Source organism: Mangifera indica, chromosome 1, assembly GCF_011075055.1.
Source record: "Mangifera indica cultivar Alphonso chromosome 1, CATAS_Mindica_2.1, whole genome shotgun sequence".
Lineage (NCBI taxonomy): Eukaryota > Viridiplantae > Streptophyta > Magnoliopsida > Sapindales > Anacardiaceae > Mangifera > Mangifera indica.
This window is the reverse complement of record NC_058137.1, coordinates 10645543-10664336: the sequence shown is the minus strand read 5'-3', so window position 1 is coordinate 10664336 and position 18794 is coordinate 10645543. Positions and strand designations below refer to the sequence as shown.

Genomic DNA, 18794 nt, shown 5'->3' with positions numbered 1-18794 from the left:
TAACATGTATATTAACTTTATGCAAGGTACTTACGATGGTGTTGAGACGACCTCACCCATTGACCTTTCAAGTCCATCACGTCTCCTACATTAGGTCTGTAATTAATTGTTTTTATGATATTTAATATCAAATGTTGTTATTATATTTTATATGAAATGTCACTAATCAAGTTGTTATTATTATTCACATAGGGTACTGGGCATGAGGGGGTCTCGGTTGGCCCTTTGGTTACGTCACCTCCCTCATTTGAGGCTTGTCATTTATTATTGTTACATTTTTTTTTAATTGTTATTGATTTATTTGTTTTATATATTCATACAGGGTATTGATCATGAGAGTATTTCGGTTGGCCCTTCGGTTGCATCACCTCCCCTACCTGAGGTTTGAAAATTATTATTGTTATTATATTTTATATAAGATGTTATTTATCAATTTGATGCTAATATTTGTATAAGGTACTGGCTGTGAGGGGGTATCAATCGAGAGTTCTTCTGTACACTTTTTTCCGATTGTAGAGGTAGCGTATTTTTTAATAAAATGTCATTGATTAATTTGTTATTAATATTATTATGTATTTTTAAAATGTTTTTTTTCCTTTAAGGATGAGTGGTTGTAGTTAATTGCTAATATCCCTAGCTCCAGTAAAAATGTAATTGAAATTAGTTCACAAAGGGACGAGCTATTAGAAGATATTTTACATGGAGAGCAAGATGAGATATATTTATTATAATTTGTATATTTTCATATATATTGATAACTGATAATATAAAATTATTTTTGTAGTCCATCGAAGGGGTATAGATGGTTGACTTGACAACAATAGAGGATTCCCCCACCAAACCTCCTTCACATACATCAATAAGATAACATTAATCGATTTAATCATATTTTTTAATTAAGATTAAATATTGAATTAACAGTTTTACGTTATTATTCAGCTAGTATGGATTGCTCATGGTAAGGTCATCTAGAAGGGTTCGCTCATTCGATCCCTATATACAAATCCAATCAAACCGAGGGCAAAACGATAAATTCAGACTATTCCATCCTCTGCTATAGAGTGTGAGGAATTTTTCCTCATGTGGTACATCGGAGCTGCAACATTTGACGACCACGAGGTTTATTTCATTGGAGCTTAGTCTAGAGACATTTTTTTGGAAGATTGTTGTAAAGCTACGTGAGTAGCTAATCAACAATAAAAGTTACTATCTCCATTAAATTTGGTTAAATGTTTTATATATTTATCAAAAACTAATACAATTCAAGTTTTATATATCCATTTCAGCATGTAGATTTTTTTGACATTATTACATCAGCACCAGCATGAGTAGTAGGTTGTTGTTCCATAGAATTGGATGATGACCAACGACCCACCCCTTCTTTGTGGGGCATATTAGGATGGCATTGGACAATTAGAGTATCATACCACTAGAGGAGTACAAGTGACTCGAGCTATTCATGAATATGGTTGAGGTAGATTATATCCCCGATTTGTTTTACAAACCATGGGGGAAGGTTGATATGGTATAGTATAATAGTATTTTCATTATAATTTACTTTGAATTAACTTATATATAACACGTATACCCATTATAATTTCTCAATGTTTATAAGTTTTTATTCCTAAAAACTTTAACTGTACCTATTGGGTAGTTAGAGTTATAGGTTTCCGTGATTGATTAATCACAATATACAACTTTGAGGTATCATATATAGGGAGTTATGAGGGGCTCGCATGGTAGATGCGGCCTCACACGACATTCATACCAACATTATTAGAGGCAACAAGTTTTTGGATCACTTTTGGGTGTACACTACGAGTAAATCGCTTGATATTACGTAGAGCGGAGGGTGTCCCTCAACAGAGCGAGGGTTCTAGTGCTACGGTATTTATATATTATCCTTTATAGAGTGTATGATGCTGTCATGAAGCTTGAATTTTCCTTGAGAGTCATCCACCTCTATGCACCGATGTTTGGTCTCATAGTTGTATTTTCACTACATCAAGTAAATCATAGATGTATATTTGTATTTATCATTGTTTATTTTACCAATTTTTGAGTTGTTATATATATATTTATTGTATATTGATATGGGTTTGATTTCATTTTATTTTCCATCTTTTCCATTGTTTATTTTGTCCATTTTATCAATTATTTTATATATATATATATATATATATACACATTTTATAACCCCTATAATTATCTAACATTTCATTCAACACCCTTTTATGTTGTCTTGTATCAAAATACATCGATCTATTCCTAATATTTCATTTAAAACCATCTTATAATGTTTAATATCAAAATGCCCTCATATTTTTCTAACATTTCATTACCCCTATAAATTATCTAACATCTCATTCAAACCCTCATATATTGTTTTGTATCAAAATACATCTATCTATTCTTAATATTTCATTTAAAACCTTTATACTTTGTTCAATATCAAAATGTCCCTATATTTTTCTAATTTGAATCGTAAAGCATTTTTCTAATTTGAATCGTAAAGCTGTTGAAATTACTTCTCAACATGACTAATCTTCCACTTCAAAAACCTTTCGAATAACAAATTTCAATGAGGTAAGCTATGTTGTGGCTATACTACATTAGTTTTCAGAGTGGGGACCTAGCCGATATATTAGATCATAATTTAAATGTATTAAACATTTTTTTATTGATCACTCAAATTTATCTATAAAATGTTATTAGAGTATTTAATTACTCTGTTTTATTAACCAAAATCATACTTGAATGTCTTCTAACATCTTCCTTTTTTCTGCACCTGTGTTGATCTCAACACCCTTCAATCTGCAATCGCCAAGGTTTATAATATCTTCTCTCGTATTTTTCTACGCTATAGTGCGCTGAATGTCAGCCTCGAGGTGACCTTTAAATGGTTACTTAACATGACATTGGAGTAGAGATTGTGAAACCGAGTTTCCCCGTGTGCTGTGCATTTGCATTTTGGTGCAGAAAGATAATATTGCAGCTAAGGAGGCGATTGATAGGCTGAATGAAGAGAAATGAGCCAACAGATATAGTTCTCAGCCGTATTTCTCGTTCCGTAGGGTAGTTAAAAGGAGTATGAAGTTATGGGAAACTGCCAATGAAACATTAGCAATTTCTGCAAACCTTTTGCAAACATGTACATCAATAATGTTTGCACACCACTGCTTTGAACATATATCGTAGTTCTGTGTCGAAATGTTTAACAAATAGGTTGTTTGACTCATTAATTTCTCATTAACCATACATCTCTTGGAATGATAAATGCAGAAAATCTCGACTATTCCTAGCGTCAGAAATGATGCATGTACAATAAATTCGCATAAATTTATGCGGCACTTTCTTCGTTTTGATTGAAATATACCTCTGAACTATCAGAGGGCTGTTCATATGTTTGATGGCTTTCGGTAATACAGGCAGCTTATCTCTTCACAGTGGTGGGAACAACAGGATTTTGGGTCTTCTTGCTGGTCAACTTCCAGGGGTAGCTTCCATTTTTTTTTCTCTTCTTCAGAAAACCTGATAATTCCTCCTCAGAAAACTAGTGAGGTAACATATATTAGAAATTTGGGAAGATTTCTCATCTTTATTCACCTGTTCAACTGTCTGTATAGGACTGGGGGCTCTTCGTACCGAAGCTACGCAGTAGCATTTCGTTAATAGTGTCCTAGACTCTTATATTTGATGTTGGAATTTCTGAGTTCTGTCAATTTTCTGGCAGCCTTCTACAAGCTGCAATTCAAGGGTTTTCGTCGTTTTTTGGGGGACTATCTGGAGAGGGTAGCCAAACATGTGGCGGCACATTTCTTAAGTACTCATTACTTTGACAATGCATCAAAATATGATGATATGTATCATTTGGTTGCTTCCTAACTAGATGATGTTCTCTTTCAATGGTAGTTGCCTATTTCTTTGGCCTTCTTATTTTGGGTTATTCAGTGGATGGTGAAAGAGAATGTCAATCTCATTGATGAAAGGCTGGAGAAACTGATATATAGCGGGCATCTTGATGCTAAGAACTTGACAGGTACCCATTTGATTGCTTTTGCTACTTCAATGCTATTCTAAAAATGATCTTTGAACTATGATTTTGTTCAATTCATACCTCAATCAATGTGAGCAACTTAAGTTTTCGGGTCAATTCCTTGGGGTCTGTTGGTTATCTGTTTTGATCCACCCTACTTATATAAGCGTTGGATCCTTACCTTATAGCTGTTGAACTGTTGTGACTTCTTCCAGGTTGGCAGATGTAGCAATGGCTGGACTTGCTGCAGGAGGCCTGCAATATGAATAAGCCGTCGGTCAATCTGCCAATCTTCTCACTCTTCAGGTTCACTACCCTTTACTTAAGACCGAGCTTTCATCAGATAAGAATCAGGATCTCCTCATAAACCTTGAATTTTCTATTTCCCCCTTTCTTCAGAGATTTATCAACAGAGGCAAACAACAGCTTAGCAAAGACCAGCAACAGAATCTTATCAGATGGGCTGCGTGTTCCAGTTCCTCAAAACTCATGGCTCTGTGAATTTGATGAATGTTAAAATAATCAGAATTTATGCAGGTTTTGTTTGCTGGATGACTCATAAAAAAGAACAAGGCAATTCATGAAGCTCTATTAGAAGCAATGACAATGAAGGCAAGTGTAGAGTGCAATGAAGCTATTGAAAATGCTGTTTAGTTACAATTAGATTGCCTACCGTTTTTCAGAATGTTAGATTAATTCAAATGTTACATTTGTCCAACCAGGCCACACTGAATTTATTATTAAGAGTTTCATAAAGCTATCTTGTGTGTTAGAGCTTGGTATCCTCCAACCCCAATTTCCAAACAGTATCATACAAAAGAGGCAGAGCATTAAGCTTCAGTGACATATACTGAGAAGAAATGCATACCTGAGAGATTATTAGTCAAGCACATGAACTGTATTCTCTTGAAGCCCTTGCATTAAGAGATTATTAGTCAGGCACTCAAACACTATTAAGCCATGCTTAAATTCTTAACTGGACCAGGAAAATTTCAAGTGGATTTTTTCTCCCAATCTAATCAAAACAGATCTGCACAGAAACAAGCAATTTTAGTCGTTTGGCACAATGGATCATCATCTCGTTTGTATCAATGTATCTTTTACCAGAGTTGCCGGAATGTTCATCTGCACAACATTCCCAAACCGAAGTATATCTTGTATGGGTATGACTGCAGTTTGGGCCACGGAAGATACATCAGCTTGGATGAGTGCCCAAGGGATATCATCTTTTTTAAATTAAAAAAAGAGATTTCAGCACCTGCAACAATAATTATATTTGTAATAAACTGCCAGCAGAGACTTCACATGATAATTAAAGAGATGAAATAATGAAAAGAAAAGATGACATTCACATTGTTCTTCTCTTCTTGCTTCAGGTTGTCCCACCAGCCTATGATCTATGATATTAAATGATAACTATTACTGGTCCAAGTTTCATAATCCGTGAAAGAGAGATTGCTTTCAGTCAAGTTCAGAAGATCAGCGCAAGCCACTATTCTTTTCTCGTAAACTATAATATTTGATCTGTCATGCATGACCAGAATTAAGCTATAGATCATCATGGAACAAAGCTATGGTTTGTCATTCAATGATATCAATTGGTCAACAGCCAATGATCCATTTAGGTTGGTATTTTATATTATCCTTCCTATGGTGAAGAAATATGGGAAACAAGTCCATAAAGGACTTCTATAATGTCGTTGTGTGTTAGAATAAACAACTTTATTTCAGTCAAGATTGTGAGGCAACATGTGCAATTTTCCTATTATTTTTCCGATAAGAACCAGAAAAAATTATCTGATGATTGAGGAAAAAGGACCCTTAACGTGTCATTATCATGAGTTGCAGTGTACACTACTTGATTGCACTCATGATTTTGAGGCAGATGAGGGTTTTTAGCATCACTTCCGAAGCCTGGACAAAGAAAATACTAGACCGAGTGACTAAATCAAACCAAGCAAACTTCAAATAATCACTTAAAATCATAAATTGAAATGACAGTAGTACAATTAATTAACAACTAACTGTTACTAAACTGAAGAGCAGCCATTCCAGGTGCCCCAATAGATTTCCTGAGCGGAACTACATCCTCAGTGATAACTCCTTTTCACATGATGATTGGATAATATCATCAAAAGACAGTACATGAAGACACAAACATATCAAGTGATGAACATATCACTGATAACTAAACGGTTTAGTAGCTTCCCGCAAGGAATATGATTCCACCACAGGAAATACCCTACATAGCAAGAAAGAGGAGAAGCAACACATCAATCCTATAAGATAAAACATAACAAATCTTCTGCTATATGTTGGTATTTCCAACAGCTCTGCAGATGGCCTCAAACAATGATTTTCCAGGTCTGACCTACTGTCATCAAAACACTATCTAAAATCGAAAATTCAATTTTTTCAAAAGATTATAACCTAATTTGATTTACAGAATTTAACCTTCTACCTTCCAACCATCGCAACTTGTGATTCTAATATATCAGTTTAAGCAGAATGTCATTGCAAAAACTTCAAGTCACCCGTTAAAATACTATGGACATTGTAAGCGCCCACTCCACCATGAAAATCCATCTTTCTCCCATGGAGGTCCAATCATAAAGAGGGTCTTGAAGTCAAACACGAAGTTAATAAATGAGCTGGTTAATATTGTATACTTAATACTACAAGAAGAGTTTTACATACGAGCAACAACAGAGAAAATTATGGACCAATTTTAGGCAAAGCATAATAGTACAGTTCAATGCACTTGACCACCGATTTTGGGTGTACTCCAGTCAAAGTAAATTTTGTAACTATTATTACTAAAATATCCACCCCTTTTGAATGCTTAATGGGTTACTGTACAGTAATTACCAGAAAAGAATTAGAGAGAGGCGAATGAACATAAATGCAGAACAGATAAATAGCAATAACAAGACATGCAAAAGTGTTAATATTCAGAGTTACCGATTTTGAATATTATTCAAGTTCTCAGTTAAAGCTATCCAAAAATCATCAGTAATCAAGAAAGCATCATAAATCAAGAAACAATATAGCAATGTACTTGGTTCGGGTTTCAAACTCAAAACCTAACATCTAAAGCAGAGAAATCCCCTAACAAAATTCACTAATTAGTAAGAATAGAGTACAACTTATAGAACCAGAAGCCAATCTAGTATTACATATGCAAATCCTCTCTAAATCCAAAGCACCATAGCCACTACAAACACTTATTCAAGGACTTAGACTGCTGGATTAAGAGAAAACAGCAGATTGAAGCATTTACTAAAAACCCTAACAGTGAGAATTAGAGCTGACAATTTTTAATATGATCCGTTAATCTGATACGAAAAAAATCAAGTTAGAGTAAGTTTTTCTTACACGATATTTATTTCAGATCAATTTGATATAACTCAAAATTAAATTGGATAGTGCTAAGGTTTATACAAAAATAATACGATACGACCCAAATTGACTTGAATATTTTGTAGAAATGTTATTTTAATAAAATTTGTTAGAGAAAAATTATAGAAATGTTGAACAACATCAATAACAATTGAAATTTTTATCAATTGTATATAGTTGTATTTACTCTTTTTATATTTTTATTTAAATATTTTATATTACCATTAAATAGTAAGAATATGATTTAGTTACTCAGATTATTTATATATTTTAAAAGTCTTAGTATATAATTTTTATACCATTTGTAAATAAAACAAAATGTTATATTGTGTGTTTTATTAACAGTAGATTAGGGTAATTTGGTGAAGATATTAAAATGGTAAAAACAATTTAAAAAGTGAAAACAGTAGATAATTTCAAGTAAATTTGGGTCGAATTGAGTTAACTCAAATATTTAAAGGTTGAGTTAGGGTTAAAAAATTTTGACATAATTTTAATTCAGATTAAATTAAAGTTAAAGATCTCTGATATAAAATTTAAACTGATACGATATAAATATGACATGATGATAAGAATTGCTAAATCTAGAGAGAATCAAGAGGAAGACGAAAGAAAACGCTGTGGAATGCGTTTAGCAAAACTAACCCAGGTTTTAATAACCTGGAATTATAAAATCTGGCCCTTAAAAGACGTTAATGCCCTTCATGTATATAATGACTAAAACCTCCCTCAAGACTGCTAAATTACCAAACTACCTAAGGTAGTTCACAAAACTCCGCCTTGGACTTCAACTTACTTGATTCACTAGAGATTTCTCTGCAGGCTACAACACAATTAAACTGGATAGACTGAGTAAATCCAAGGCATCCTTAAACGTACTCACATGCACAGATCTTGTTAAGATGTTAATTGAGTTAACATTACTTAAAATTTTATCCACACTAATTCGACCGACAACCAACACATCCTGGATGAAATATAACCTTATATCAATGTGTTTAGCTTTCTCATGAAATATAAAATTTTTGAAAAGATAGATAGCACTTTATGAGTCAATGAAGATCTTTGGAAGACCAGAATTTAGAAAGGATGTTCAAAACCAGATAACTGAACTGGTTTGAAGGATTTGTGAGCTGAACCAAATTTTTTGTTCGAAGAAAATTCTGAACCGAAACCAAACCAATTTTATATGAAAACCGGTTGCTAACCAAACCGATTTTAGCAAATAATTGAATCAAATTTTTAGTTAACCATCTTTTGAATGTATGATAAAAACCTAACATGTATAATACAAAAAAGTAATAGAAAATACTGGGAAGACTAATGAAAATGGAGAATGTCACCGCCATCGACTGAAATTTCAACTAAAAAAGACAATTGATGGTCATCGAACATAGACCGAAGAACAAAAGAGAAAAAAAATGGAATCGAAATAGTTGAAGAAGACAAGATCAAAATGCTAAAATCATCATCGACAAACTTGGAATCATTGAAAACAGAATAGCTTCTTGCCCTTAACAAGAAACAAAAAAGAGAAAAAATTTAGAAAAGAAAATTAAATCGTTTTGTTTTGGTTTTTATAATTGACTTTTAGATTTAAAAACAGGTAACTGACAATATATTAGTGATGAGGAGGGAAAAAGTGGAGCTGAGAAGGATAGAAAACAAGATAAACCGGCAGGTGACTTTTGCAAAGAAAAGAAATGGATTGTTAAGGCTTATGAGCTCTCAGTTTTGTGTGAAGGTGAGGTTGCTCTTATCATCTTCTTTAGCTGTGGTAAACTCTATGAGTTCTCAAGCATTTCCCAGTAATTAAAAAAAAGAAAAAACTTGAAATCGTTGGATAATTAAAATGAATTAAAGGTTGGGAAATTAATTAAAATAGGCACGAAATTAGCGGCGTGAACCTTTTTCGGCAAAATTTCAGTAGTGTTATCTTTTTAAGCAAATTGTATATTTTATTTAAAAAATACTATTCATCCAATATCCTCATATTCAAAGTAATTTTTATTGGAAAATCTTATTTTTTAGAGTATGCAAATTAATTTTTCAGTAATGGTTAGGATTTATAGATTAAAAATAGATTAATTTATGATGTAATAGTTGATATTTACATATCTTTACAAAATGATGAACATAATTATACAAGATTCGTGTGGGTTGTGCACTGGTGTGAAAGGGTGAAAGTTTTTCTGAAAGGATACAAAAATGAGCAAAAAAATGCACTTTTTCTTCAAAAGGGTGCGAAAATAAGTGAAAGGGTGCATGTTTTTATGAAAATGGTGCGAAAATGAGTGAAAGGGTGCACGTTTTTTTTTTGAAAGGGTGCAAAAATATGCGAAAGGGTATGCGTTTTTTTGAAAGGGTGTGCATTTTTCTGAAATGGTGCGAAAATGAGTGAAAAGGTGCCCATTTTTTCAAAAGAGTGCGAAAATGAGTAAAAGGGTACATATTTTTTCAAAAAGATGCGCGTTTTTTCGAAAGGGTGTGAAATGTGTTTCCTTATACATTGTTAACATTGAATAGAGTTAGGAATATTTGAAATGGGTTTTAAGGCTTTGATTTTCGTTGGACGTTTGGACGTTGATAGGTTCTGATTAGAGTATTATTAGTTTGGATTATAATGTGATTGATTTTGCCAGATTGATTGTGTTGCTTTGTCGTTGCTAGAGAAGGAAAGGTTATTTTGGTCGCACTAATGCACTTTTGTGCACCCCTTCACACTTACATGCACCTCTTCGCACTCAAACGCACCCTTTCACACTTATTCACACCTCTTTGCACCTAGACGCACCTTTTCACACTTAAAGGGTGTGAAAAGGTTTACATGACTAATGTCGTGCCTAATTTAATTAATTTCCCTTAAAGGTTACTGAGCAAGTGCAGTAGAAAAAGTATAGAAAATGAGGTTGTCAGGCTACTACAACTTGCAAGAGAAATAAGGAATAGAAAAAGTTGTGTGCTTTAATGCAAAGAAATAGGGAAGAGAGAAAGCAAGATTTAATGTTAGGGAAACAGTGCCACATTGACAAAAACGTTAATGCAATTCGAATATCAGTTTGGTTTGGTATTCAAATTATTTTGAACACCTCTAGAATTCAGTCTCAACTCGAAAACAATTCTCTTTAATCATTGTCCCCCCTTGACAACTTCAATCAATGCAATGTATTTAGCTTCAGTTGTTGAAAGTGCTGCAATGTGTTACAAATTACATGTCTAGCTTACAATATTTTCACCAAAGGTAAAAACATAACCAATAAGAGATCTCCTTTTATCAAGATGAACTACAAAATCTAAATCACAATAATTTTTCACAAAAATTTGACTAATAGCATCAACAACATAAAACAAGCCACAATCATATGTACTTTTGAAATATCTTAATAACCATTTAGTTGCATTTCAAAGTTGTTATCATAGATAACTCATAAACATGCTCATAAGACTAATTGCATATGCTATGTTTGGTCTAGTACTTATCATTGCTTACATTAGACTTCTTATCATATTGGAATATGGTATATTATTCATAAAATTAGATTCTTTAGAAGATAACAAACCAACAGACTTCAATCTAAAATGAACACCCATAAGAACATTCACACACTCAACATTGATCATATGATATAGTTCAGGTACTTTTATAATATATGCATATTTGACAAAGTTAAACAATGTTTTATTCTATTTCTTCTTTTATCCATACCCAATATTCTCTTGGCAAGACCCAAGTCTTTCATTTCAAATTCAAAACTCAACATATATTTCAAATCAAGTAAAGCATCCATATCCTTAAAAGTTATAAGAATGTCATCTACATAAATCAATAAGTACACAAAACTTTCAAATTTTCAATTTTCTTCAAATAAACACAATGATCATAAGTGCATTTGGAAAGGCCAATAGAAATAACAAAATCATCAAATCTTTTGTGCGATTATCTAAGAGATTGTTTAAGACGATATAAAGATTTTATGAAGTAAACAAACTTTATTTTCATTACCAGGTTTCACAAAGTGCTCAGGTTGTTCCACATATATTTGTTCTTCTAATTTTCAATGCAAGAAGGCAATAATAACATCCATTTGTTCTAACTCTAAATTAAAAAGAATAACAACAAATAACATTAGTCTAATAGAAGCATACTTTACAATAGAAAAGAATACGTCATGATAATGAATGTATTCTCTTTGTGAAAAGCCTATTGCAACCACTCTTACTTTGAATCTTGCTTTCTCCAATCTAGGTATACCACGTTTTCTTTGTGCTTATGATTTTGAGGCAAATAAGAGTTTTTAGAATCAGTTTTGAAGCCTAGACAAAGAAAATACAAAACAGAGTGAAAAATAAAACCAAACAAACTTCAAGTCAGTAGTAATTATAAAACACCAATAAAAAAAATAAATTACAAATATTTTTTATAAGTCGTTCCAAAAGGGTTATTAAATTAAAATGAATGTCTTTGGGTGATATAATGTCGATTTATTTGTTGATTTGAATAAGAGAATATAGATTTTATGAATTGAAACTCTTTTTGTCAAATTAAAAAAATAAAAGATATTAAAGATTTTTATTGTTATAATGTTGTTGCTAGGAGCATACATAACCAGAGAGTTGAATTGCTTAGTGTAGTCTAGGGCTGGATTCGAGCCGAGTTGAGCTCGAGCTCGGCTCGGTTCATATATGGGTGGCTCGAGTTCAAGCTCGGCTAAAGCCGCTCATTTCGGGCTAGAATTCTGATCGGCTCAGCTTGGCTCGTTTTTCGTTATCAAAACGATATCGTTTTTAATATATATTGGTTAAAACGATGTCGTTTTGTATCAAAAATTTTAATTAGAAAATCTGACAAGTAGCTCGAACTCAGCTAAGCCCGACTCGTTTCAGGCTCGACCGAGCCAAGCTCTAGCTCGAGCTGGCTTGACTCGAGTCTAGCCCTAGTGTAGTCCTTCATAGAACTCAACCAATGCTAGAGATGAAGAAACTCTTAATCTCTTGTAAAAGTTGTGCCAACAACCTTATATTAAGCGTCGAAAATCTTCTTGAATTTTGTCCAAGTTAATTGGGAGACGTCTTTCAATTATAAGGTCATCCACCAAAACTCATCTTTCATGATCCATTATGGTGAATATGGACATGACACTCTCGAGGCCTCTGTCTATTCCTTGATTGTTGCAGGATAGTTCATGTTAGTAAATTTTTATGGCTGGTGGGGTTGTAGTAGTTTGTAAATCTGATGCAACTGTGTCTTTCTCACGGCTAATGCCTCTTCTCTTAGATTGGGCCCTTCGGTCTTACTAAGCACCAAAACTGCTTGAACCGAACCACTTTCATCTTTAGGAATATTCTAATGCTCCCTTAACACTTCATGGATGATGTTTCAAATGTCCTAAACACTCAATACGGTGTAGTAGTCCTTGAGTTTTGGGACTTAAGTGGGTTATCCTCATGAGGATTTTTAGCAAATCTACATGCCCTTCTCATTCTTAATCTACTCACAAACCCACAGTCTATGAAGATATGATTAATCTAAATGGCAAGAATTTAAATTCTACTTACAATGACAAACATACATGAGCGATCAATGTGACATGCCAGAGTCATTTTCAAGCACACATAATTTGTTCTACATGCTCGGGTTTCCAAAATTTAGGGTATGATACCAACTGTAACACCCCAACCCAAAAATTTTATCTTTTGGGATAAAGTGCTACTAAAATCTAATATGTATGAATGGTAATCTCAATTTAAATTGATAAATCTAAAGTCAAACATGCATACATTTAATTTGTATAGTTCATCAGCACTATTTATTAATAAAAAATAAAAACCAGTGTCTTATAAATCATCCCTAAACATAATAATATCAAATCTTAAACTCAATGTATCCTACATTTTTTATTCAAATCTTAAAGTCATGACTATCTACGTCTATAAGTCTATCATTCGCATGTCATTTCATCACTGATTTGTCTCCTCATTGACATCAGTTCAATCTTGTCACCTACAAAATGCAGAAGAAGAGAATGAGTAGAAAATACTCAATAAGCATAAATGTTCTATCCTACATTTTTTATTCAAATCTTTCCCCTTTTTTTGGTAACTGAGGTTATCTTTATCTCAATTCAAAGTTATCATAATCTTAAGAGAATTAATATACCCACTTTAATGACCACTCTTTAGGCTTCCCTTCTAATCCTAGTTGTCCTATATCATTACCAATTGATAGACTTGTGGTACTGGCTTATATATCTATGGACCACAATTATCAGACTCTTTATATTCTAGTAAGTTCTAGCCAATCGATAGACACGCGTGTTAGGATAGTGTTCTATAGCCAATCATTACAATTAATGTTTAATGTAATTATTGATATTTAATTAACAAAAATGACATTTATATTATTTATTTATTATATTAAATAGATAATTGTCCTAAGATTAGTTGAACTATGATAAAAGTATCAGTGTTCTATACTTAATCATGAGAACCCTATGAACATATTAGATAGTTTGTGAGAAATCTGTTCATCATCGACGCCGGAGACCACAGTCGTCTATTGGTCTTTTTGAGAAACTTTAATTCTCTTTCATGTAACTTCTCATATGCGAGCTACCATTTCGAAGAACAAACCCTAAACCAATTCATCAGCGGCTCCGGGGACCGGCATCCGTTGTTCCCATTGTCTTCCACTTTTTTGGACTAACCTTTTCATCATGCTAGCAGCGCCGGAAATGGGTAGATCTTCCACTCTCTTCAGTAGTTTTTTTTGGGGTTTATGTTTATTTTGTTTCGACTTTTTCTGACTCCCCTGTTCGTCATGCTATCAGCCGGAGACCAATTTCCGTTATTCCATTTTTTGTGTTATAAATTGGTATAGACGGTAAGTTCTTCCACTTTCTTCCCTATTCAGTGTATATACGTTGTGAATCTGCCTTGCTATAAACTTCAATGTATGTAATTTGATACTTTCTTGTTTGTTTGTTTTTTTACTACTATAAACTTCAGTGAATAATTCCTTGTTTGTTTGTTTTTTTTTAAATTAAAAATAATTAAAAATTATATATTAATAGAAATGTGAAGTTATATATTTTAAAAAAATTAAAATTTAGGAAGAAATTATAAAACTAAAATATATATTAAAAATGACGGCTGCCTGTTTCTCTTACCTGCCATGTCTCAAGGGGAATGAGGCAGTATGGTCCGAAATGCTGTATTTTTTTGTTGTTTATAATTTATATTTTTTTGTACATTCCTCATTGGGACAAAGTAACTGAATGTATACACGTTTTTTGCTTATGAAAATTATTTTGCAACATTTTCTTTTAATCTTCTGTGAACAAAATGGTTATTAAAATTACCATTACTGATTACTAATTTTGAATTGTCAAACGCCCCAACATTAGGCAACGCATCAATATATAGGCTGGGTACGCTAAATCAGTGGTTCAAAGTTTCTTTTAACCTGAAAGTTTATTCAAAACGGTATATTAAATTCAAAGTTTCAATCACAAGCAAACCTGCTGCTTTCATTCAACTACTTGTATATAAATGAATATTGCAAACCAGTATACAAATGAATAAATGTTTTTCAGGGCATATTAAATTTGATAACTACTGGTCTGGAAAATGTCAAGTTGTTGCAGATGATTAGTCGCTGGATTCTGGATTTGTTTATTTGTAGATAGTGCAGGTTTGTGCTGCTTGGCTGCTGGGTTGAGGGCTTCTGTTTTGCCTTCTGTTGTGATTCTGCTGCTGCTGCAGTTGTGAGGCCTTCTGTTTTGCCTTCCGGAAAATATCAGCATTTCCCTTTTCTCTTTTTGTATATTTATTGGTGCAGCCTCCTCAATCTTGTTTATTTGTTTGTAAAAGAAAAGGGTTCAATTGCAATGATTGTACTCAATGTTTTGGATTTCCCCTGCTATGCTCTCCTTTTGATCATGATTGTGTCGTTTGTCTATGGTGTTTCATTTTCTGGGACAGCAGATGGGTGACTTTTCTGTTGCAGTAATTGTTGGATTGAGCTGTGCTCGATGGTTAAATTATGCTGTGTGAGCGACTGTGTTGATTGGCTGCCAGTTTCTGGTTCTGCTTGACTGCTTCTGCCAGTACTCATTGTCTCAAGTCAAGACTTTCCTATTTCTTTATTTTGATTAAACCAGTGACGTTCCTTGTAATTATTGATTAATTTTATTAGCTTCCATTTCCAACTAGGATACTGCTTTGTTACAATCAAAATGCTTTCACTTTGTAAATGAATGAATGATATTATACGGTCTTTCTAATATTTGTATACTGCTGGGTGTGCTTTCTGGATCCTTTGTTGTGTGACCTATTGTGTTGATTGTCTGCCAGTTTTAGTAGCCTTTTCGTTGTTCACAAAGAAGCTAAACTATACAGTTCATTCAAGCACTGAAGCAGAGTATGTAACTGCAACAACTTAACAACCACATCATGTCAAGTTGTTGTAGCTACATATTCTGCTCCAGTGCTTGAAAGAGTTGCGTTGTTTTGCTTAGTTGAGGACTATGAATATGCAATTGCAACAACCATAACATGTCAAGTTGTTTGGATTAGGAGACTCTTGGAAGACTTGAAGCTAAAACAAAATGAAGCAAGTGTGATTTTTTGCAATACCAAATCGGCAATTGCATTCTCCAAAAATCTGGTTCCACAAGGAAGAACAAAACATGTTGAGACAAAGTATCACTTCATTCGAGAAATGGTTGCAAATAATATTGTGGAGCTGCAAATTATCAACAATGAAGAGCAACCGACATATATTCTCACAAAAGCTGTAATTGAAGCTAAATTAATCAAGTTTCGTTCAATGATGGGTGTTGAAACCCTCCTTTGAATTAAAGGGGGGAAATGTTAGAAATAATTCAAGTGTGGATTTTTCTTTTCACCGTTGTAATTTTTCGGTTTCGTGTTTCTTGGATATTAGTTTTATAATTAAGGTATAATAGGTCACAGTAGTGAGTTGTCCACCAAGTGTAAGAAAAATTAGGAAATCATGTGTACGTGCGATAACAACCAGGTGGAGAGTGTCTATTTAAAGTCTTGGTTATTTGTTCGGTTTTATTTATCTTCAACTGAAAAATTATTGAAGTCAGTCCTTCCTTCCAAGTCTTATTCAGTTTTTTGGTTACCGTGCAATTGTCAGTAGGTTCCACATTTACCTGCAAAAAGGTGAGGGCCGATTTAAAAGAGTTTGATTCATGACAGAGTCCACTCGTAATCTGACATAATTAATCTCTATTACCAAGCATTAAGAGCTGATCACAAAGTGTATATATATAGTAATTAAAGCGTACAATACTATCTCATATCGATAAATCTTTTTCTCCCCTAGTCCCTAACCCAATTTCGCAAATACAAACTCGAAATCTCCACAATCTTGATGAAACCATCATCTTACTCCAACCCAAAACCTTCTCAATCTACTCAAAATCTTCTTCTACATTACAAGAGATCATACTTGTTAACTAGATCGACGACACCAGTAATAGGGGTACATGTATGTTATCAATACCATACATTGCACATAACCTTCAAAAAGGGGAACCCATATCTTCCTCTCTCTCTCTCTCTATATATATATATATTTGTATATATATACACACACATAGTTGATCGAATAGATACAATGTTTATGTTAATATATAAGGGTTTCAAATGTCATCCGACCAGTCGTTGATCTCACTCTCGTAGAAAAGGCCATCAACAATCTGGTCTATCAGTGAATCAATTAAAGTGTTGCAGCTTAGAGTAAACATCCGACCTACTCGATTTCGAGCGCTTGAGAACCAGGCAAAAATGGCAGCAAATATTACAGCTCCCAAACACACTCCTCCTGCTTCTGCAATCCCTTCAACGTCTATCTTTCTGAATAACGAATTTCCGGTCACCGCCTCCTCTATCACTGTTGCTGCAAACACAATCTGAACAACAGAGTAATTAATCCATAACGCCCCATAAAATGTCGAACTTCTGTTGATGATAGAAAGAATAGAAATAAATAATTCTAACTGGTAATTAATTGAATAATGTCTAACCATGGCGAGGCGGCCGGAGATGATCTCGAAGTCCTGACTCTTCTTCGAGCTTTCAATATAATCCGACAGCGTTTCAAAAAACGTTGAGACTTCATCTTCACCTTCCTTTCTCAACTTCATCACTCCCGGTTTATCCGAACCGTACAATCTCAACGTGCACACACGTGGCTGCAAAACGATCTTATTATTCCCGTTCTCACCCTCGCCCATGTTCAGTCTCTGGATCTGGACGGGACTCACCGCAGGTTGTTCTTGACTGACGACCGCCGGCTTCTGGGAACCCAGTTGGCAGTGGATTGCACGCGCCACCAAGGCCATGGAGAGGAGAGAGGAGGGAGTTCAGGAGATTTGTCTTTTATTACAGAGAGATTCAGAGAATCTCGGCTTTTTTAAATGCTTTTGTTGGATTCTTCGCCGTGATTTTGAAGACACGTTGATGTAAAAAATATAATATTTTTTAAATATAAATAATATTTTATATTGAAGCAAGGAATTTGATGTGACACGTCTTTATTTTTGTGGGGCTTAAAAGGGTGATCGATTTTGTTGGATTGTTCCTGGTAGTTGAAGAATACACGTCGTCGGCTAGCGCTGGTGAGATGATGGATCGACGGTCGTGGCGGGGCTGGTGGATATGTGGCGAGCTTAGGGTCGTTGACATTGCTGTGAAGGGAAAGTGTTATTGACGATTTATGGAGGTAGCTTTGAAGATTGAAGTGATGGATGGAAAATTATTTGAACGTGACGATATTAAAGAGGTGAAAGAGATGTGTGTGGACTCTAAATAGATACGCTTTCTTTAATAAAAATAAAAATAAAATAAGAGTATTTTTTTAATTTGTCACCTCATCGCAAGAAACGTTTTAATACTTGTGTAAAGAGTTGTTTCATATTTTCTCAAATACTTTCGATATAAAAGATAAAAATTCATTGGTTGTTGAAATTTATTGTCACATGACATACACAGTTCAAACCCTTTTACAAATTAGGTTATGTATCGGTGAAGAGGATCTAACAAAAGATATTTATGTCTACTTTAAGGATACATGTTAAATGTAGAGAAAGAGTTTGAAGCATGGGTTTAATTATTTGAGAGTCTATATTTGCGATTATAATATTAATAACTTTAATAAAATACTCATATATAATGAATACAAAAATTATTAAAGAATACCCAAAAGAAATTAAAAAGTGGAGAAAAACCTTCACAAAAGTTGTTGTTAGGTCTAGGTACTTTTGCTATTAAACTTGAAAAAACACAACTAGTTCTAGGTGCATAAGAGATACTAGGTGTCTCTTTGTGT

The 18794-nt window shown here is 33.6% G+C and overlaps 1 protein-coding gene and 2 long non-coding RNA genes across 4 annotated transcripts; 1 reads left to right on the top strand and 2 right to left on the bottom strand.

The window, feature by feature from the left end:
- Positions 1-3177: 3177 nt before the first annotated feature.
- On the bottom strand, positions 3178-5481 carry LOC123218090. The gene is made up of 3 exons (XR_006502624.1): positions 5141-5481; positions 4905-5066; positions 3178-4531 (listed from the first exon to the last, which is right to left on the bottom strand). It is a non-coding gene; the product is annotated as an uncharacterized LOC123218090 (long non-coding RNA).
- Positions 5482-13874: 8393 nt separating this feature from the next.
- LOC123215573 lies at positions 13875-15750 on the top strand. Of its 2 annotated transcripts, none has more exons than XR_006502116.1 (3): positions 13875-14170; positions 14263-14315; positions 15126-15750. It is a non-coding gene; the product is annotated as an uncharacterized LOC123215573 (long non-coding RNA). The 2 variants fall into 2 exon arrangements; XR_006502117.1 differs by having other exon boundaries at positions 15117-15750.
- A 925-nt stretch (positions 15751-16675) lies between these two features.
- LOC123215754 (stress enhanced protein 2, chloroplastic-like) lies at positions 16676-17935 on the bottom strand. Its single transcript, XM_044635980.1, has 2 exons — positions 17491-17935; positions 16676-17376 (listed from the first exon to the last, which is right to left on the bottom strand). Exons 1-2 carry the CDS (start codon positions 17806-17808, stop codon positions 17107-17109), a joined length of 588 nt encoding a protein of 195 aa, XP_044491915.1. The 5' UTR covers positions 17809-17935; the 3' UTR covers positions 16676-17106.
- Positions 17936-18794: the final 859 nt, after the last annotated feature.

Bases quoted from the DNA above. Each gene is read 5' to 3' on its own strand.
- LOC123215754 (XM_044635980.1), bottom strand. From the start codon at position 17,808: ATGGCCTTGGTGGCGCGTGCAATCCACTGCCAACTGGGTTCCCAGAAG. The intron at 17,377-17,490 runs GTTAGACATTAT...TCTGTTGTTCAG, and splicing joins TCTCCGGCCGCCTCGCCATG to ATTGTGTTTGCAGCAACAGT.